This window comes from Netta rufina (assembly GCF_964035555.1).
Source record: "Netta rufina genome assembly, chromosome: 2".
Taxonomy (NCBI): Eukaryota; Metazoa; Chordata; class Aves; order Anseriformes; family Anatidae; genus Netta; species Netta rufina.
The window spans coordinates 151,223,185-151,246,244 of NC_140124.1; the positions used below are offsets into that span (position 1 = coordinate 151,223,185).

At 40.2% G+C, this 23,060-nt stretch overlaps 1 protein-coding gene across 1 annotated transcript in view; it reads right to left on the reverse strand.

Moving 5' to 3' along the window:
* Positions 1-21,539, reverse strand: part of NDRG1 (N-myc downstream regulated 1) — a 42,698-nt gene extending 21,159 nt beyond the window's left edge. The window contains exons 1-3 of the mRNA XM_084281495.1: positions 21,506-21,539; positions 5,595-5,673; positions 2,900-2,935 (exon numbers count right to left, since the gene is read on the reverse strand). Coding sequence (XP_084137621.1) covers positions 2,900-2,935; positions 5,595-5,657 — 99 coding nt within the window. The 5' untranslated portion in view covers positions 5,658-5,673; positions 21,506-21,539. The remainder of the gene's footprint in view (positions 1-2,899; positions 2,936-5,594; positions 5,674-21,505) is intronic.
* Between the last annotated feature and the right edge of the window lie 1,521 nt (positions 21,540-23,060).

Sequence of the window (23,060 nt, forward strand, 5' to 3'; positions counted from 1 at the left end):
TGTCCCCCCCCTCCTTTCCTTCAGAGACTTAAAACGATCCTAAAGGAAAACCAGGTCTAATAAACTGAAAAGCCCCCAAAACTACAGCCATAATGCCACGAGGACCAGCTGATTTGTCTCCCGTTGCAAGGTGACTGTTTCCTTCTCCCCTTGAAGGCAGGAGGATGAGGGAAAACAGAAATGGCTATGCTGATGACCATGAGCCCTGAACTGCAAGGTACAAACTCATCTCTGCCACCTACTGCTGTCACATAGCTCAGAGTTTTCCTTTGTTATCGAGAAAGTGGTCTCCTGACACTGCTCATTTCTGAAATACAAAGCCAAGGGAATGCATACAGGGATACGGAGTCAGTCCTCCATCAACTCCAATATTACCAGGTAAGTGAACAGGCAAATATACTAATCTGCAAATACAATAAAGAAGTACTTGGCATTAAGCCAACATAAAACAGCACAGGGCATGCTGCCCTGCACTAATTGATCTCGAATTGTGCTAGAACAGGCTTCATGAGGAACACTCCCCTTCCTGGGAGGCAGTAACTTCACTCACATTTTCAGGTAAGTGCCACAGACAGAAATACTGACAGAGAGTACAGCCGTGGTACATCACAGCTGTCAGTTCTGCCATTCACCTCTTGTCTTGGCCATTCCCTAGTAACTCTGTGAAAGATTTCCTCCAGAGAACAAGCACACATATCTTGCAATTTGCAGCATAATATTGTGTCATACAGTGGGTGACTTCAAAAATAGAAAGTATGTTTTAACTCGGGTCTGTCTAAAATAGCATGCAAAATAAGAGCCTACTTCTTTCCAAATCTGAATAACTAGATGAAATGTATTATTGGAACAAAACCACCTCATGGACAGCCATTACTTTTCACTAGTGGCAGAAACAAAATTATTTGTACATTGCTTAACTTCTCTGCAGAAGGACCAAGCAAGTGATACAGTGGACATCCACATACATATGTAGACACATATGAGAAGCTCCATCCTACCAGGTCCTGAGAACCTACTGTCCTGCCCAGGTCCCTCCTTCTCCCAAACATGGCTCATGAGACAGGTTGTTCATTAAGCTCATTTGTTATCTTCAGTGTCAGTCCTAAGTGACCTGGATCCTCCAGGGACACTCAAACTTATCTAATGAACTAAGCAGTCAAAGCACTCACAACATCTTCAAACCACTTTTTTCATAGGTCAACCACAAAGAAACCTAAAGATGCATAGGTAGGGTTTTTGTGGTTTTAAGCACCAAAGCTAAGCCTCCTTTCCAGTAGTAGTTCTTAAAATAACAGATTGAGGCTGTTCTCACACATTTTTCCTTCTTGAACTAGAACAACCAAAGATTAAGGTCTAAGCAAGAAAGATCATTAAAAAAGCAGGAGCTGGCAGAGCAAGGCTAAATGACAAGAACCACGGGCCTGGATTAGCGACATTTAATCCAAAACATGGGGAAAAAAAAACAAAATGGCTTAGAGAATTTGATCTTGCAAGTTAAAAATCTATATATACGCATGGTTTACAAGCCAAGCAAATTTATTCCAAGAATAGAAATGAAATACAGGTCACTTCTTGATTTTAATCAAAATGTTGCAGTATTCCTGTTCAAAGACTTAATCCTTGATTCAGATTTATTTAGAACAAGTGGTCAATCTGGGACAAAACAGTGAGCTTCTCCCATGCTGTGATCAGTCCTGCAGGAAGTCTGATGAGGAGAATTTTAACCTATATTTATCAAGACTTCAGGCAGTGGGTTTCATCATTAGAAAGGATGAATGAAGAATTAATATGAACTGTATTTTTGCTACAAAAGTAAGTGCCATTGAAAGAGGATGAGATGTTTGAGAGACTTGCCTCTCCTGGTTTCCAGGGAAAAGACTGCTGCATTTCTACTAGATTTTTAAACAATTTGGACAGCACTGAATAACAAATAGAGAAGTACTAATAAAGTGCAACATGTCACAATGTTCAACAGGGTTATTTTTAAAGGACCTCCACTTGCACATACAAGAGACTAGAAAAACTCAATAGCTCTCCTTACACCCCTTTGATAGACAACCAGCAAGCCTCATTGCTCAACTCATACTCGTCCCCAGTGGTGGGAATTCAATGCTCACTCTTCTTGTCAAGGCAGGTACATGTTCACTGCTGTCTCTCTCAGTTCAAACCAGTCTCCCTCCAACACTAATCCATTTCCTTATTTGCAGTTTAAGAACCATCAAAAACAAAAACTCAGTTGTAATCCCAAATAGAGATAAAATAATACAAAGAGGGAACTACAAGAATTATAAAGTCACCTCTCAAAAACAAGACATCTGAGGAAAATGGAAAGCTATTACCATTAGCTACATTAGCTACTACCATTTGACCTGGTAGTGCACTTTACGCATGTTTATGTGCTGGCTGTAAATAAATATACAGAAACTGCTGTCACTCTTGGTACAAACAAAATTGATTCCTTAGTGCCTTCCTCCAGTCCCCATGTTTCAGGAATCTTTTGGAAACTTTTAATGACATAATGGGATACACAGAGAGACATTTCCTCAGAGGAAATGCAAGCACACCACTAATGAAAGCAAATTAACTGGGGAAATTGTGTGCTCATGTGGGAGGAGTATATTTTGCTTTCACTGCCATTGCTAAAGAATCTTTCTGTTAGCAAGAACAGAGCTGCTTGCAACTCATTCACCTCTTTTGGATGAGGCTTTCCCAGCTTTAGTTTGAAAAGACCTCCTGCAGTCCCCTTCATATCATTGCATAAGAGCCCCATTCAGACCCTGTCTCACAACTACAGTACTTTTGATGAGCAGTCACTTATTTCTGATCACATTTTGCCGTTTTCTCAAATGTCAATTCAGTTTCCCTTTATACAACAACAAAAAAGAATAGCTTTACTTGCCTGAACATCGAAGTCTGGTAGGAGGCGAGTGATAGCCTGTGAAGAGATTTTAAAACATTAATTCATTTAACTTTTGCAGTTACAAAAATCTGCACTTGCATATACACTCTGACACATGTTCTAACCCACTGGTTCTGCAGCAGAGAGCGCTATCACATACCCTTCACTGAATTAATAGTTTTAGTGCTAAATATCAAACTTCACCCAAGAGCTTTACCCACTCATCACCACAGATTATGGAAGCAGTAAAATAATAGTCTATAGAAAAGTAAAATAAAGTACAAAAGCTGGCACAGGTGAAGTTATTACTGGAGTCACTGGACAAGTGATAGCTATAAAAATTGAATGTTTCTCCATTTCTTGTGGTAGCCACAGGACTGCCAACAGCTCACTTAAGTCCTGTCTAGAATGGAAAGTCTTTGAACATGCCCTGTGCTCTTGCAAGATGCACTTGTTTCTGGGATTTGGTTGTGTGATGTGGAAGGTTGGAAGGGTTTTACCCAGCCAAAATTAAAAGTTCTTATGCTCGGGAGGCTGGCTGGACAAGAAGAAGTCCATTCCAACCTGTGACTGGCTATTGCTGTTACTGAGAAGCTCCTATGCTTGCCCTGCATCTCCACCAGAAAAGGAGTAATGCAACATCCTCCCCATCTCTCATCTCATTCCTTGAGGGAAGAAATGCCTTCAGGCCTCAAGGAAGAAATGCCTTAAAGTCACCTCCACCTAGTAAAAGACAAGTAAGAAGTCAGTTAGCTTCACTGGGGGTATGAACAAAGTAGGAAGAGCACTTCTCACACTGCAGACTATGGCAGGGAAGCCAAAGCCTGAGAAAGAAGTACAAAGATAAAAAGAAAAATCTAGAAACCTGGCAAGGAGATCATGCAGTCCCAGAGTCCTACATAAATTAAGGACAAAAGGTGTCAAAAGCAATGCAACTGCTGTCCATACCATCTCAGAGGATGGACTTCAAAGCATTGCAATACAACCCACAATTATGACACATCTCTAGAGCCATGATAGTTAGGTAATTAAGTAGTATAATGTATATGCAAACAGGTATCTGAGGTGCTGACTGAGCTTGTGGAAGTCATTTTGCACAGCCTGAACACAAGACTTGAAGTTTACTCTTTACACTGTTTTTAATCTTGAACAATGTGCTGACTTAATGGCATCCATCTAGACAGTGTATGAAATAAGAATCCATCACTGTTCAGAAACCTAGTACACAATAAGCCAGGATGTAACTTCAGAGAGTATCATGCACTCAACACCAGCTCCACGACTAACCCCAGCCCATGCTGAGTGTCCTTCAGGGCAATCATTTTTTTTCCACTTTCTCAAAATATATTAACAAACTTCCTTCACTCTGTGATAAGAATGGCTGCACAGGTGATCAAACCAGAGTAACTCTGCTAGTTTCCCCATGTAGACAAAAATTAAGGCATCTGTGAATAAAAGCATACAGGGTTCCTTGTCAAGATACCAAGTTTTCATCTACATGCAACAGAAACCCAGTAAGTTCTTCAGTGTTTTAAGACATTTCTGAACTTTAAAGCAAAGACATTTCATTAATATTAGGACTTCTCCTTTGTTTTGTGGTTACAGAACAACATTGGCACTAAAAAGGGGTCTTAGTTTCTGAAGTTTGAGTGGTACTTTCACTGGTATCCAGACAAACTCTGCTTTCATGCAATGTTCTTGGCAAAGAAACTGTGTTTAAAGTTTCTCTTTTCATTTCATTACATTCATAAATAGAAATCATTTTCTGAAGTGTTTACCTAAAAAGAGTTAGGAAATAAAAACTTAAAGTAGAAGATAAAGCAATGAGCAATCCAAGTGTAGAAATCCAGAAAAAACCCTCACCACATTTATATACACCATTGTCAGGAATTACAGGCATTGGGAACAAAAGAAATATCTTAGCTTTGATTCAAGAAAAAAGCTGAGAGTTTCCGTCAAATATTGCACTGAATTAATATGCAATGAACACACACAGGGTATGACTACCATTGAACAGAGTCAGACAGCCAGTGACCCCAGACACTGTGGGCAGAGATTTGGAGAAAAATATGAAAACAAATGGAAAGTTAACAATGGAATAAAGACAAAAAAAAAAAAAAAAAAAAAAAAAAAAGACACCGTGCAGATATTTCTGTGCTGCAGTCCCAGAGGCATGGCTGTAGCTTGTGCACCCCCAGCTGGCTGCAGACCTGGTAAGAGTGTGTCTGTAGCAATTCATAGCTCAGGACAACCTGAGCAGACTAGGTGGGGCAGAGGTACCCAGAGGAAATGTAAAGGCACTCTCTGCATATCTGCACCTCTTTGAAAGTCAGCAGATAGAGCAAAGCGTGTATCTCTACATTGAGGTGTCTACAGGTATAGATGAGTTTGGCCATCTGGAATTGTTCAAAATAGTTAAAGACACTCAGAGCTGTCATTATTCAGAAAAAAAAAAAAAAGGAAAAAAAAATCACAATCTGATTAGAGAAACACAAAACCAAAAACTGAGAAAGCAATAAACACAACTTAATTTTGCTTTATTATTAAAACACCCCTCTCGTTGCATTTTCAGTTTCTCTTGTCTATTTTTCCATAGGAAAAAAAAAAAGTTTGTTAGAACTAAGAATACATGTGCAGTTCCAACAGTAACCCTGAAATAAGACAGACAAGCTCTAAAGAGCTTTAAACTAATTACCTCTTCCTTCTCCACCAGAGGTTTCACCTCTGCGAGGTGGGCATCCTGGAACTCTGTTGACATGGTCAGTAGCTGGTATCTGTGAAGATGAAAAAAAAGATTTGTTTTCAGCTTGCACCAAAGATTAAATATAGAAACAAATTTCCATCAACCTCCACTACTACTTGATATCTCAGGTTATAGTTTGAAAGACCTTTGCAAGAAGGTTATGAATCTGTTATAAAATGCCTCCCTGGTTTATTTATATACACGCTCCTGCACAACAAGAGATTAAAAAAATGTTAAGGCTGCAAGATCAAAACAAAGCTTTGGCAGCTTCAGAACTGAAGATGCTGAATAAAATAGGGCAAGGACCAGCACCACTCTTAGCATACAATCACACAACAACTATTGTTTCACAAGTGAAATGAGGCATAACCAAATCTGCTCAAACGCCTTCTCTTGAGCTTAAATGCTCATCTCTGCAACTCTTTTCTTAGATGCAGACTCCATCTCCAAGATCTCTACTTTAAGCAAACTGAATTGAATGTTCATTAGAAGAATTTTGCTCTTGTACCAGTGTGCTCCGTTCTTTGGGACAGAAACACACTACTTGATCTGAACAAACCAAGTAGTAGCAAGTACTGAGTAAAACCAATATTCCTTTAATTACACACTGAGATGTATGCAATAACACTATTTTCACGCTCATCAAAGAAGGGAACAAGACTGCTGTATCCTGCCCTAGGAAAGTAACAGCAACACACTACCCAGGCCTTGTCTGTGGAAAGCTTAACAGGGCACATGGATGTGGCAGAACCTGAAGGACTGTGAAGACGAGGAAATTCTTTTTTTATAGTTTTATTTGTGTAGTCAGATTTGAGATGTTGAATATATTTTGCCAATAGAAATCTTTTGACTAAACTGCAACCACATTCCCAGCACACTTGCACCACCCCGAGTGTGCAGACAGACCTCAGGTTCTGGCCCACACTTCCATGCTTTTGGCCAGACACCTGCTTAATCTTAAAATGTAACTGTTTGAACTAAATTCGTGTTTTAACAAGGCTTATATTTAAATGCTTAGGCAATTTTCTGCCAAAGGGTGGAAACAACCGCTATAGCCCCAGAGCAGATGACTGCCGAGACAAATGGAGCAGCAAACTCTTCTGCAGATGTAGCACACTTTCTGCATTTTGACCAAGCTGTACTTCAGTCCAATGAATGTATCAGTCCAAAGAGGGAGTTCAAGAAGAATGGCATGTTTTCATTCACAGAGATAAAGGGCAGAGGGCTGTTCTGTGAAGCTCAGATGAATGACCACAAGCAGTTCTCAGAAGAGATACTGAGAGAGTTTTAAAAGCAAGATGACAAATACAGAAGTCAAAGAATGTTTGTTACATATCCTCTTGCCCGCTGGAGAAATTAATGCTATATTGTTTTTGTGCATCTTTGGACATAATTGAAAGTTTATTAAGTATTCATGTGTTTTATTGTGTAATTATTTCTTTTAAAAAGTTTAGAATCATCTCAACCGAAGTATATGAATGGGTACTCATAAGCCAAAGCAAAAGTCTTTAATATGTTTAGAAATTACTGATAATTGAAACTAAAAACATTTCAATTATTAACAATTTTTATCAAGAGGGATATAGAATAATAAAAATGATTCTTTAAACCATGATTTGCCACCTCCTGATTTAAAACTGACTTAAGTTAATCAACCCTGTTTGCATAAACAACCTAGTGCTCAGGAAGGGCCGTGAAGCCCACAGGAACAGTCTACTATGAGCATTCTTTACTATCAGGGTGGTGAGGCACTGGAACAGGCTGCCCAGAGAGGCTGGGGATGCCCCACCTCTAGAGGTGTAGTAGGTAAGCTTGGACAGGGCCCGGGGCAACCTGATCTAATGGGTGTCATCCCTGTCAATGGCATGGGGCTTGGACTAAATCTTTAAGGCCCATTCCAACCCAAATCATTCTATCATTGTATGATTTTATGATTCAAGAGCTGGCAGTATCATTTCACTCAGCCCCAAGGGTTTACTCCATGCACTTTTTCCAGGGCTATAGTGAGAAAGTTTGCAGGATGTTGGGATGCTGCAGGAAGCTATGCAGCAGCAGACATTGATTAAGAGAGAGAATGCTGAACAAACACTGGTGTCCCTGAATGCACAAACAGCTTCAGATTTTAGGAAATCTTCTTGGAAGCTGTACAACTGAAGGAATTTTTTGGCAAAGAATTATGATGGGGATTTTAAGCTTAGAGAAATACTTCATGGGTATTTAACTCCACCAACTGAGGCCTGGGGACAGAAGCAAAACTGTCCCCTTCCCCAGTAATTTGTAATCCAAATTTACAACAAGGTGCCAGAGCTACTTAAACAGTCAGGAAATTCAAGACAGAGTTAATTCCCCAGCACTCGCTCTGGTTCACCCTTTTTCTACAGGTTTTCTATTAAGTTTTGCTCGTTAAAGTTTTTAATCGTAAAGAACAAGCAAAACCAAGTTTTCCAAAGTTTCAAGCAACTGAAAGTGACACTTTAGAAACAGTGTTACATATTTTTAAAGTTAGAGCTATCTACGCAGTGTAGTATTCTAAACAGTCAGCAATTATGTATGGCAGAAAAGGAAAACGAATGTTGTTGCAATATTTTCAAGTAAAAAATATTTACGTGCAACTAGCTGCTTTTTTTTTTTTTTTTTTTTTTTTTTTAAATCAGCTAACTATGTGAATATAGAAATAGCACCTTAAGATTCCACTTCAGTCTTCAATACAGGCTAGAAGTACAAGAGATTTTTCATGTTTTCCCTATGCAGGAGGAAAGTAAGAAGCCAGGCTCCCTGCAGTTTTCCAGTAAGAAGTGGCTCAAGGAACAAAGCCACAGCTAGTGTTTGTGGAAGAAAGTTGTTTACCCAGGACAGCTTCAGATTTTCAGGGAGTCACAGCATTGACTACAAATGACCAAAAAACTGTGCCAAAAAGAACATGGGTGCCTTTTATAGCTTTAAAAAACAATCCTGTTTTCATAATAGTTCAAAGTTGTTGCTCTATGTTTCCGAAAGAACCAGCACTAGGAAGTGCTGACCAGCAGATTACACTACTGCCATCAAGCCTGCTGAACAAAAGCCCAACGTGCACCACGTTCTCACTTTTGGAATGATACCAGATCTTCAAGCCACATTATGTTTTCAGGTCAGGCATTTACAAGCGCTGGGTTTTCTCTCTCTGCATCAGGAATACCTGAAACATTCCTATCAAGGAACAACTTTGTGATAAGCCAGCACAACAGCACGTTATTTGTTCATGAGAGCTAGCAAACAAAGCTCTGCTATCTGACGCCATTGCAAAAACCTTCTTGTTTTCTAAAGAGAAAGATGCTGGAGAAGTGGTTTTTATACCACCCATGTTCAGCACAAATTTTATAATCTCTAAACAGATGCTTTGTGCTCCCCCCTTGTGTAACAGGGTAGCTTGAAGCTATTGTAACTGCATAACTTTCCTAAATAGATAACCATACAAGCATTCCTTTATACGCATGTCAAAAGCACTTGCTTCACAGAAGTATTCAAAATACAAAGTTCATTTATATCTGCAAGCATTAGTGTGAAGTTGCCAACTTGGAGAAAAACAAGTTTTTTCACTCCACTTGGCCAACTCAGCCTGCAAAGAGGTCCCGAGTTCTCCCCTTCTGGATGAGCCACCTCCACCCAGTGGACTTCCACCACCTTGTACTCAGCTATCAGCTGAATCCATTACAGATGCAGCTCAGAGGATTAAGTTTTAAAACAATAATTCTTCTGACTAAGAAAAAATAAAGGTTTGAGACACCTTTGCAACTGGCAAACTGCTTTAAAACTGATTGCATATCTGACTTTGCCAGTTAGCAGGAACAGCAGCAAACAAGCCTATGGAAGCAAGGGGTGCATAGGGAAAGGTGAAGTCATATGTGCAATACTGTGTTCACTAATTTCATTCAAATAGACTTTTGCGTACCCATTCCAGCTCAAACTCACTGCTCCAAAAATGCCAGAGTAAGTGTCCTAACTAAGGCTAGTAGCTCAGAAATGATTTTACTGAACCTGGTTATTTTGCTCTTAACAATTGAGAATATATCCCCTGTCTCTCCATACTATTGGTGGAGCCTTGTTTTGGCAGCAGGGGATACAGGATTGATGAGCAGTCTGGCTTTTCACAACAGGGATGCCAACAAAGGAGCTAAGAAGCCACATGTCAGATCATCCATCCTCAGACACCATCAATGGTGCAATCATAGATAATCCTAATATACATGATTTATTTCATTCCAAGCACAGAAACCAAACAAGTTCAAAAATCCCTCACTTCAAACATTCCTCTGCTAAAGACAAACACAGGGATGTTCATGTTAATGCTACAAGGTGCATCAACCAGCAGGATGGTCTCACATCCCTGAAAGACTGGGGGTATCACTACAAGCACTACAGGATTTACCTCTGTACTGATATCCAACCTTTTTTTTTTTTTTTATTTTTATTTCCATGGTATTGTGGAAAACAAAGAACAGGAAAAGGCTCCTGCCTGAATGCTTCATAAAGAAGGCAATTTCCTCAAAGCAGCGTGTTTAAACATTGGCAGTAGACATTCTCCTTTTGAGACATAATACTGATGTACAAAAAGCTAACCTCACCACAGCAGTCTGACACCATTTCAACCACAGGCTGAGCAAGCAGGAGGGACATCACTTTACACATAGGATTAAATACTCATGACCTTTTAAAGTCAAAGAGAGGATGGAGAAGGCCATGGGCAGTGAAGGTGATGGCTCCCAAGCACAGGCGTTGCTCTCTTTTGATAGAGAGGGATAATGTAAGACTTGGACCCAGGGCCACATGCTGGAGGCATTTCCAGGTTGGCAACATCACTCAATGCTTCAACATCTAAAAGCTCAAGTGTCCTGAGAGGCACTAAAAAGTCCTCAAGCACTAAAGCAGGTAGGAATTTGGGGCTCCGTTATTCTGCAGCAGCTCAAAGCCTTACTAAACAAGCTGGACTGGGGATAGAAGGTAGAAAACTAATATCTCCAGAGCTCTGAAAAAGGTAACTAGCAATGATACCCATTGAGTCCAGGTCAGAAAAATAGCCAAGCAACTCAGGCCTCTGACAGCTAAGCAAAGAAAATTATTGTGACATTCAAAAAGCATTTGCAACCTTACACATGCTAAATTAGACTTTTTCCAGTGATTAACACTAAGTGCTGTAAACTAGTCTGACTGTAAATTGGAGAGGAACTTGAAAAAAAAAATATCTCCACTACACAGGCACAAGTGGACTTCACTTAATAGCAAGTGTATGGTTATGCTCCACAATGCATGCTCTCATTACGCGTGGTTTACATTTCAGATATTTCATAATAAACTTGACAAATCTAATCTTCCTGTTTATCATTTGTTTGAAAATTAATCATCTTGCAAGCATCCAAAACTATTCATGCATAAGCATCTGCCCACACTATGCCCTGTTTAAGCTATTCTTTGTTACAGGCTCTGGTGTCACAAGGTCCTTTGTGTACTGTCTGACTACTGATTTTCTCTGACATAGTTTCACACAATAAATCATGAAAGAGGTTTTAATAGAAATGACTCTTCCAGAGAGATCTTCCCTTTGAAAAAAAAAAAAAAAAAAAAAAAACAACAACAAACAACAACAACAACACACTTTTAATGGTTACATAGCATCCGACTAAGCAGTTTGAACAGCAAGTGTCAAAAGTTGAAGTTGCTCGGCTACTTAGGACTCACTGCTTCTCCTTAGCATGTAGTTAGTACATGATCATCTCGATTTGCAACTAGAAGTTAATAACCTGATAAGAAGGAAGGAGTGTGACGCTTACATCACTTAAAGTTTCAAATCAAAAAGGGTGATGACCTAAAGCATATTTTTAAATGTACTAATATCAGGAAAGTGAAACAATTACGCTGCCTCAGGGTGGCAGGGTACACTCTGGTTAAAATACATCCCGCGCATCACTGTTACCCAGCCTTCTTAAAGCACAGCACGCTGCTGACCCCCAATTTAATTATTTTTGTTGTTTCTATTTGGTTTTATTTCTTTTTAAACCCCTTAGTGAGTTACTCCACAATCACACTTCAGTGAAAAATAAAAGCTCAGGCTGATGTCTGGAAAAAAGAAAAAAAGGTTCTTAATAGCATAATGAAGCATAACAACAGTTTTCAAAGGCAAAAATAAGTAGGGCTTAAAGTTTTAGACATTTTAAAATTCAGATTTATGGTGTGTGCTAATCAATCTGATTAGGAAACTGAGACATTTTAGCCAAGAGCTTGAGTCCTGTGCCAAGTAACAGCCAAGTTAAGCCACAAGGAGAAAACTGATGATGGATCCAAAAACTGATTTTTGATGGACTTCTGTGAGCACTGCCTGGGCGCAGGACCACAGCGCTCCCTGCAGCTACACTTGCCTGTGGCTTTATCATACCCCTGTGGTTAGAAAACTCCAGGCTTGTCTTTAATCCTTTTGTTCTGTTTTTTTTTTTTCACTTGTGTGGTGGCTGGCACAGGCACCTGTATAGGCACAGAGCTGTTCTGCTACAACCACTCTGGGATCAGACAGAGCCTTTGAACTTACAATTCCTCATACCAGGGACTGGTTACTCTTCACATGCACGATATGCTCCAGCAGCTGAGCACTGATAAGAGCATCAAAACAAAGTTAACTGGAAGCAACCCCTTTCTCTATTCCACAGATGTTGAGCAAAACTGAAGAAAACTGTTGCAACTGTGCTGTTTGCACAATACTCTTGCTGGGGGATGCAATGAAAAATGTTCCTTGGAAAGCTTGAGGTCCACCCATGCTTCATGGGAGTAAAAACTGACACTGGGAAGGGTCACAGTGCTAGCAAAAAGACATGCCTTCCATACCCCTCTCCCCTATGCTGTAAATCCCTACCTTCTCCACAATATAACAGGCAACTGTTATAGTCCTAGTTGGCATGATAATGGAGAGTTTGCAATGTTTTATTTATTTTTTTCCCCTCTCTCAATTGTAGCAGTCCCTGATATTACCTAGAGTATTACAGCTCAACTCCAGGAGGGGCAAACTACAGACCTTGAAAGTCTTTGAAATTCATAGTTCTTTAGCATCTGGCATCTGCTGAAACTGATGGAAACTTGTGGAAAGTGAAATCTCCAATACTATGAAGTTTTTTTCAAAGAGATTAAAAATACAATTGCCTGCCCAGGACTTTTTAGCTATGAATAGCACTGTCATCCCAACCCACCTCCTCAAGCAACCACTGTTTAGTGCTGACACGGTTGCAAAAAGTCCTTGCAGACTGTGATGAACCAATGTATTGGTAGGAGAACCCAGGGCTTTTGTGAGAAGAAATTCAACGTCTAAATAGCAGCCTAAGGTTACTTCAAAATTCATTATGCCCATCTGTTCTCATGCCAAAATTGTGCCTTTGCACAATTTTATATATTTTTTTTTTCTTTAAAAACAACTCCAGGCTGTGGGTGGTGGAACCACAGGATGGAAAGAGCAAAGAGCAATCAGATGTCTTCCTAGACTTTTTCTTATACCACCAAAACAGCATGTCTCCTCTCACTGCCCCAGAACCCTCCTACTATCCTCTCAACATCCCTCACATCCTTTCTACTCCTCCTTAAATGACTGCAAATGTAAAGGTCTTAAGCAAACATTAAAGGCAATATATTGGTTCAAACCCTGACACTCCCCCGCACCTGGGCATTAGGCTGGATTTTAGGGGCAGTTTAAATAAGGAATACTGCAAAGACACATTAAGCGTTTCATAACATGCAAGAGACAACTTCTGCCACAAAGATTGCACTCTAAACAGACAAGAAACAAGCTATTGTTCCTGCAGCTCACCAGTGTCAGGCCATGCTCCCCACCCCCTCTTATTTTCAATCTGCCATGCTTTAATAGTTCATAGCTTCTGCCCAGCTGCAACTACTTCAAAAAGTGGGTGGTTCTGTGGAAGTTAGAGGCAAAAACATACTGAGATTATTCCAGAAGGGACAGGCTTGTAGTACACTCAGAGATGAAGAATGTTATCAGGCTCTAGTCTGCATCCTTGCAAGTACACAGTGGTTTCTTTATATTTGTTTTGTATTTTCATGTTGGTGTTGCAAAGATGAGCAATCATGTTGCAAAACATCAAAACTAAGGCTGATGGTATATCATTATTTTCATGTATTCATTAGGTCATCCTATATGGGTTACGGCTTCTGAGTTCATAGACTACTTGTTCTGCTCCTATTAAAATTACTTGATTATTGATGTTACAAGTTCTCTTTATAATTCTTGCCAAAATGTCTGGGCTGAAGTTTTCCATGACAAGTGTCTTGATGGTGTTTGTTTGATTTTCAGGAGAAAAGAATTATGGATGGATATCATTTTCTTCCTCTGAACTTTCAGTCCACTTTTCTGGGAAGACCTTTAGCATTCCTGAACTTCATCAGGACTCAGATTTTGCGCAAATGGCCATTGCATTAAGGACACATCTTTAATTCTTCCCAGGAAGTTCCCATTATAGTTACTCAAATTTAAGCATTTGCACATACTGAACTACTCAAGGCTAGATCTGGGTAACAGTCATATTACCTGCAAGCCTCAACATCTAGAGATACAATATAATCTTCCTAAAGGCTGAGCACATTCCTCCCTGTATCACCACATATGAGACTGGTGAAATAAGTGTCTAAATTAGTGCTATCCAGTGCCAAAATACTCCTAGCTTATCAAAATAAAGACTTTCACATTCCTTCAGGATGGACAAAAAGCAATTCTTCTTCCTCAGATGAATTTTTGGAAAATCTCACCCATCTATGCTCCATCATCAGCATCTGTTATATCAGGAAGTAAAGTTCAAGTTACCACTTTTCAGATGTTTGTAAGAGGGGCTGGAGTCATCAAGGCACATGTTGCTATCTGGCATTTTACACACAACTTTAAAAAATACAGGGTGTTCTGAATGGAAGAAAAATATGTGATGTTCTTAAATGAAATAATACAGGAAAAATATATTTGTAATATGCTAAAATATAAAGGGTCATCATAAAGCTCATCACTGCCTTTATTTTACTGAATACCCCAATATGGTGCAACTTTGTACAAAGATACAAATGCAACCTAAAATTTAACAGGGATATGTTACATACAAAATATATTTAGAGCAGTCTAGAACTCTAGCAATATTAAAAATGACATATTATTAGTTTGACAAGGTGCACTGGAGCTTCCTGAAGGCAGCAAACCAAAAAGCCACAGCAAGAGCAATCCTTCCTTCCTCTAATAGTATGCTTCCTGTATGGATGTCTGCTTACTCTGTTAACAAATAAGGTTTACTTTTAAAGTTTTATTCTACTTTCCTAACTACTTTTCCATTGCCTATCATTCCATACACTTGTATATACATGACATGGAAAAAAAGGAGGTTATTGGTGACAGCTAACATGGCTTCACTAAGGGCAGATCCTGCCTGAGAAATCCGGTGACCTACAACAGGTTTACAACATTGGTGGATAGGGGAAAAGCAACTGACATCTACCTGGACTTGTGCAAAGCATTTGATGCTGTCACCCATGATATCCTTGTCTCTAAATTGGAGGGACATGGATTTAATGGATGAATCATTTGGTAAGGAATTGGCTGGATGGTTGCACTCAAAGGGTTGTGGTCAATGGCTCAATGTCCAGGTGGAGATCAGTAATGAGTGGTGTTCCTCAGGGGTCAGTATTGGGACCAGCACTACTTCATATATTTGTCAGTGACATGTACAGTGAAATTGAGTGCACCCTCAGTGAGTTTGCTGATGACACCAAGCTGTATGGTGCAGTTGACACATTGGAGGGAAGGAATGACATCCAGAGGGACCTGGACAGGCTTGGGAGGTGGACATGTGTGAACTTCATGAAGTACAACAAGGCTAAATGCAAGGTCCTGCATCTGGGTCAGGGCAATCTCAAGCATAAATACAGGCTGGGCAGAGTATGGACTAAGAGCAGCCCTGAGAAGGATCTGGGGTGTTGGTTGATGAAGAAGGTCAACATGAACTGGCAATATTTTCTTGCAGCCCAGAAAGCCACCTGTATCCTAGGGAAGAAAAAAAAAAAAAAAAAAAAGCAGCATGGCCAGCAGGTCAAGGGAAGGGATTGACCCACTCTCATGAGACCCCATCTGGAGTGCTATGTTCAGTTCTCCATCTACAGAATCTTATTCAGGTGCAGATTAAGAACCCTATCATTTATTTATTTTTTTTTTGGAGGGGGGGAGGGGTTAGAGAAATAATAATAATTGTAATAATAGAATGTACAAACCAAGTGATGCATAACGCAATTGTACACCACCCTCTGACCAATGCCCAGCCCACCTCTGAGCAGCAGTCGCCCCCCACTCTAGCCAGCCAACCCATATTAGTTGTTCAGCATGACATCATATGGCCAGTCTGGGCCAGCTGTCCTGGCTGTGTCTCCTCTCAGATTCAGGTGCACCCCCAGCACTTGCAGGGCAGCATGAGGAGCTGAAAAGTCCTTGGTTCTGTGTGAGCACTGCTCTGCAACAACTAAAACATCAGTGTGATATCAGCATTATTCTCATCCTAAATCCATAACACAGCATCATACCAGCTACTAGGAGGAAAATTAATTCTTTCTCAGCTGAAACCAAGACAAATGGCAAGGAAATAAATAAATAACACCACCACCATGGCCGCCCCCCCCCCAAAAAAAAAAAAAAAAAAAGCACATGGAAAAAAACACTTTAGTCAATTAGGTTTTCATGCTGCTCTAGGTTCTAAGGTTTGCTCTTTCCATTAACTTTTACATCATCCATACAATACTAGCAGACTGGCCTGACATATCCATGGTAGAAAAGAAGCTACAAGAGCTATACTTTTGAAGCTATACTTAGTTCAGACAGGAAGTAGCCAGTTAAAAGCTTGGAAAAGTAGAGAATATCCAATTTTAAAAACAGGGCTTGAAAAGGAAGATCTGTGTGGACCGACTTCCAGCTATAAAGAGAAAGAAAATGACTGGCAGATGAAAAAGATATATTAAAATTGTGACAATTAACTGAAAGGAAGTAGCACAAAACCCGAAAGAAACACAGGAAACATGATCAGCCACACAAAATTAGAGCAGTAAAATTGACATACATCCTGCTTTGTACAAACAGATACAGCTGTGGAAAATTTCATCAGCATGGGCAGACCAGTTGTGCATCCACAAGCACACTGTGGATCTCCTCTGTGTGGAGAATGTCCCGTTTGACAACAAACTGCTGGGTATTATCCAAAGACAACATTCCCATGCCAGTTGGGAAACAAAACAGGCCTGATCCTGTATCAGCCCTTTGCTAGAAGTAAAACTCATCTTCATTGTTAACAAAAGAGCTTGCACATTTGAGTCTGAAAATTGGATAATTGCAGGCTTTACTCTCTAACCACTTGCTGTGCTGAACTAAATGGCAGATAATGGTACTGATTCTCATGGATGCTCAGAACTGGGTTTAATTATGTCATAATAACACTTAAATGAAACTTGTTCACATATCCAGGAGAAGCTCTGAATGGTTTCTTACTGCTGCTCCAACTCTGCAGCCAAAGGGAATTAGCAGTAGGGATTACCTCCTGCTGACTGGCCCCACTGAAGTTATCCAGGGCTCTGGAAGTGACACAGATTAAAAAAAAACAAACAAAAAAAAAAAAAAACAACAACAAAAAAAAACACTATTTGAGAGAAACAACAAGTTCAATAGCTATTTTATTCATAGCTATTGATTTCCAAGAGACCTAACCCAGATTTTAGTAATCCATAGCGACACGCATTACCAAATCTGAAATCAGGACTTCCTTCTTCTAAGCCTTTTAAACAGTTTCAGAGTATTTCCCATGGCTTTCTAGTAGTAGAAAACAATTTATTTTGAACTTCTGAGATAGAGCTTTTGACAAGAGCGCAGGGTTAACTATTGCTTCCTCGATCTGCTGGAGGTCCCTGTGCAAAATTCTAGAAAGTTCTTCACCAAGAAGGTTACAGGGACATCACCGTCATGCATTTGGTAAACTTACAAATGCACACCTAAAAGGTGAAGCTAAAGGGCAGTCTACTTACAATACCATTTACTTGGTCAAACAGCTTTACTGACAGTAGAGAATGTGCTCTTCTGTGCTTCTTTGAAATTTCTAAATTAGATGTAAAAAAAAAAAAAACTGCCATCTGGAAGTTTTATTTGGTCTCAAGAAACAGCATATAATCACTATTAATATCAATCAGTCACTGCATCTGTCATTATCTCCTAGTCCCTGCAGTTTACCTTTCAAATGGACAAATCAGTGCAACAAGAGAAGTCACCATTGCTGCATACTGATGGGATTGAACTAATACAGACCATCAGTTTCACAGGCTTTCTCTCTACTGATGGCAAAAGTGTTTTTGCTACCGTAAGCTTCTAGCTATATATATGATGTAAACATTGCTGATCCAGTATAATTAGGTTTTAGTATTTTTGAGAATTTTATTTTTTCTAAGTTGTCTTTTTTTCCTGAAGAACCTCAAGCCAGTTTCACCCATCTGTATAATTTCTTTCACTCTGTCTATTTTGAGACAATAAAAGCAGGAAATATCTCATTACATACATGCTCCATATTTAGTGCAACAGGTTCACAGGCTCTAATGAGGTTAAGCAAAAGAACAGTATTCTCTGTGGGAAGTTAGAAGTTTGCCAAAATCCCTTAAGCTGGTCATGAGAAGATATATGTTGCACTTCAGCCAAATAAATTAATCACTGTGGTTTAGATATATGAATCAAAAGATTTTTATCACATCAATTCACCGATTAACAGTGTTCTGATTCTTATTTTGAACTGATTCTTACTGGAGTACTGTGTTCAGCTCCAGTGTCCCCAGCACAAGAAGGACATGGACCTATTAGAACGAGTCCAGAGAAGGGCCATGAAGATGACCTGTGAAGACCTGTGAGGGTGTTGTGGTTGTTCAGCCTGGAGAAGAGAAGGCTCCAGGGAGGCCCTACAGCAGCCTTCCAGTACCTAAATGGGGCCTACAGGAAAGCTGGAGAGGGACTCTGTCAGTGAGTGGAGCAAAAGGACAAGGGGGAATGGCTTTAAACTAAAAAAAGTTGATTTAGATTAGATATAAGGAGAAAATTATTTACTGTGAAGGTGATGAGGCACTGGCACACATTGCCCAGAGAAGTTGTGGAAGCCCCATCCCTGGCAGTGTTTAAGGCCAGGTTGGGTGGGGCTTTGGGCAACCTGGTCTGGTAGGAGGTGTCCCTGCCCACAGCAGGGGGGGTCAAACTAGATGATCTTTAAGGTTGCTTCCAATACAAACCCTTCTAAGATTCTTTGATAAGCCCACCTGAACAACTAGAGCAAATTAGTCAACTGCTTATAACTGTTCTTGAAGACCAGGCTACCACGCTAAACTGTTTCACAAAATACACTGTGAACTTCCCATGTAATTGTCATAGTGCAAAAAGGAACCTTCAAAGAGTAAAATATCTTCCACCAGAGTCAAGAAAATTGGTGAATCCTGCCATTTTTACTGAGCATTCATTTGATCTACCCAAATGATCTGCTTTAGTGTTCCTTTTTATTTGGGCAAGAAAAAAAAAAAAAAAAGCATTGTGCATGGGAGAAACAACAGAACATAAGGAATCTGTTTTTCTATGGTGAGGATGCTGATTCTCAAACACAGGTGTGCACATGTGGCGGCACACCCTCAGCAGGGGCACCCACATCACTTGTTCTGCTATTGTTAAATTCCTTGGGCACCTCACATTTTAACATCTCTATCCTACTGTCAGTTGGGGTGAAGTTATTTCACTACAGGAAATTATTTCACTACAGGAAATAAATTAAAATCCCAGCTTTCAAGACTTTCTAGACCCCTCTCCACTAGCTTGGTTTGAGGCCAGCTACTCCAGAGCATGTCCATTCTCAAGGGCACCTCTCAGTTCACTTATTATTGAAATTTTGCTTCGAAGTTTCCAAACTGAAGTCCAGCCTGTTCAGATGTCTGTAACTGCAGTGCAAGCAACTCAGATTCAGAACTCATGGCCTTTAGTTCCCCACCTATGACATAGCATCTGTTCTGTTTATACTGAAAAATATTAGGTATGAAAAACATATACATCCTAAGTAGTTTCTTATTAATATATTAAAGCCTGTTTTTACTGCACCAGTATTATCCAGGAAACTCTATTTGTCAAATCACATACCAATTCTTCCTGAATCTATTCATTAATTATTCTTGAAGGCCACAGACCTTAGTATTAGTACTTGGGAGATTGTACGAATGTTTAAGGAACACTATTTTTGTAGCATCTACTACTATTTTACCATTTTATCCACTGCCACTAAGCTCTTGCTGTGCTCAAGTCAGAGTACAACATTAGCTACCTGCTGTTTACTTGAGTACTTGTGATAAAAACAGTGTATCAAACTTTGTTAGACTTTAGTTAAGAGAACACAAGATGTTTAAAAGCATGCTCCCAGAGCCAAGTTCAGACTGCACCAGCTTAACAGGTGTTTTGCTGTAAACGGCCAGTAACAGAGTAGACAAAAAGCAGCAAGGCAGCCTTACATGTTTACCTGAAGCCTTTGATAGCTCTTGTTTACAGGGTATTTCTATTGCTTGCCCCAATGCTGTTTTTTCAGTAGCTGTATCTTTGACACAGTTGTATATTAAGTAAAAAATTCAGAAGAAATTGAAACAGTGTAATACTTAGAGAATCTGAACAAAAAGCTTTGGGTTGTCTTTGACCTCTTCCATGCCTCTACTACTGCATTTTTCAGGTTCAAAATACAGTTTTTATTTAAATAGACAACTCAGAGAAAAAAAAAAATCCAAATAACATAGCTGGTAAATACTTCCATCTCAAAGTAATAAAGAGTCCAGTTCTGGGGATTGGGTACAAAATTGGGCACTGAAGACTTCTTAAAACAGTGGGTAAGATAGGGAGTGATGCAAGTGTTTCATAAGAGAACCATAATACAATGGAAACCACTAACCTAACATCCTCACTAGCAGAAGTGAAATCTCTTATTTCATGAGATCCAATACATAGGCTTTGCCTCCACTGCAAGCACTGCAGTGAAGTTCTATGAACCTTAGCAGTGCCTGGAAGCGCTCAGAGTAAACTGCACCTAGTATCACATATTAAGACAAGAACCCCACAGAAACAACTGACTAGTAAAAACTGGACACCAATCAAGTCTGTCATCTGCTCCAAATCCAATGTGGAGCTGTAACAGCACAGAATCACAAGCAACAAGCGCCAGTAGTCAACTTCCGTAATAAAGTATGTGCCTTCGTTTCACAGCTGTTTACCAGCCCAGCCCGCTGCTGTCACGGGAACCTCAACCATGGCAGCAGCATCCAGCAGCTGCCCCATTTGCCACTCCCACCCACCAGTGCACAGCCCCTGTTCTGCAAAGAGCCACTCACTCCTTCACCTCCTCAGCCTGCAGCCAGCAAAGTCCCCTTTGGAAGAAAAAGAAAAGAGATAGAAAAGGAAAGATAAAAAGAAAAAGAATAAAAGAATAGAAAAAGAAAAAGAAAGGAAAAAAAAAAAAAGAAAAAAAAAAGAGAAAAAAAAAGAGAAAAAAAAGGTTAAAAAAAAAAAGAGAAAGAAAAAAAAAGAGAGATAGAAAAAGAGAGATAGACAAAGATAGAAAGGAAAACGAGAAAGATAGAAAAAGAAAACGAGAAAGATAATAGGAAAAAAAAATAAAGGAAAAGAAAAAATTATAGAAAAAAGAGAAAGATGGAAAAAGAGAAAAAGAAAATGAAGACAGTGGTTGCGTGAGTGAGTAGATAGATAGATAGATAGATAGATAGATAGATAGATAGATAGATAGATAGATAGATAGATAGATAGTCGCGGTACTTGCCGCAACAGCTGCTCTCCGTGCGCTGCCGCCGCCGCGCTCCGACCGCCGCTGCCTGAGCCCGCGCGTCGGATTTATAGCCCGCGCCCCGCCCGCCGGGCGGCGCTGCCCGCCGCCACCGCCGCCGCCGCCTCCCCGCCGGGAGCACGGGGCGGGCCGCCACCCGCTCCGCCGCTCCGCCTGGCCCTTCCCGGCGCCCCAGGGCTCCCCCAGCCGCCGGCCGGTGCCTGCAGCGGTTACAGCCCGCACGCCTGTTCCGCGCAGGGTCTCTGTATGTCAGCTGGCCCCCTCTCTTAACCCCACGTCCGCCCCTTTCCTCGGGGTCGTGCAGCCCAGGCGGGGGGAGGCTGAGGGCTGAAGGGCTGAGACCTTCTGCCCTGCTTCACGAACTGTTTACTATGCGGGGTGTTTCGCACAGTTCGATGAGGAGAGGGGAGTTTGAACAGGAGGTTTTCCCAGTGGCCAAAGTGTAGCATTCCTGGGAAAAGATGAAAAAAGGACTGCAACTGGGGTGTTCTGGCACAGGTGGTCAAAATCATGCGGATGTGTGTAATCCTATATAAAAATAAGTCTGTTTACCAAATCCTGAATTGCAAAACTTATGCTCGTATATTACCATCACCACTAGGAATGAACACTGATTTCAGTAGAAACAAAAAAATGCCTTTGTATGTTTCTGATGAAGTTCAGAGGGTACAACGGGTGCAACAAGTGCTGTGTGAGTTTCCCAGAGAACAGCTCTTTGGCAAGAAGCGCAGCTAATCGTTTATTCCAAAAAGGGGCCCTAGCCTACTGAGTAAAGAATATCTCTATATACACAGTTCTGCGTGTAACTACCCGCGAAGGGACAGGTTAAACTGTGACAGCCCGGGCTGCTTTTTCTGTGACTTTTTGTAAAGCACGCTTACTCCATGTGTGTGATTTCACTTAACAGCCTCACTTTTATGACAGGTTACTCTGCCCCAAACTGATGAAATCCATAGAATGTTATCATACTCCCTCGTGTAGTGGCTTGAAGACAAAATCAGAAATTCCTGAAACTCTGGTAAACTCTCTGCCTTTGTTTTCTTGCTACACAATAAGCTTATTAAGTCTAGTCTACAAAAGCTTGCTGCTGTTCAAATGCATATTAGCTTCTCTCCTCCTAACCCAGCTTCTGCACCTGAGTCAAAAGTGCCAACTTTGGAAAAAGAACCTTGGAAAACTGGTTCCTATTTCACCATGTTGTACAGCTCGAGCTATGAAATATTATTGTTTAATAAATCTAATTTCTTATCAGCTTTTCTTACTTTTGATTAGTTAATGTATGCAAGGATGAAAAGCATTTCTAAAACAACAAAAGAGAAGCATTTGTCATTCTAAGACAAACAAAGCTGCTTTGTGCATGCCTTTTTTTTTTTTTTTTCATAAAAGGGCTAACCTTTTTCATACTCATTTTAAACTACAAGGCCAGGAATCCAATGAAACCATGAAAAATAATTTATAACTGAGCCAAGTTTGAAGTCGGATCTTCAGAATGAAGTCATCTAATCACTGGCTCACTGTGTTTGTTATGGAA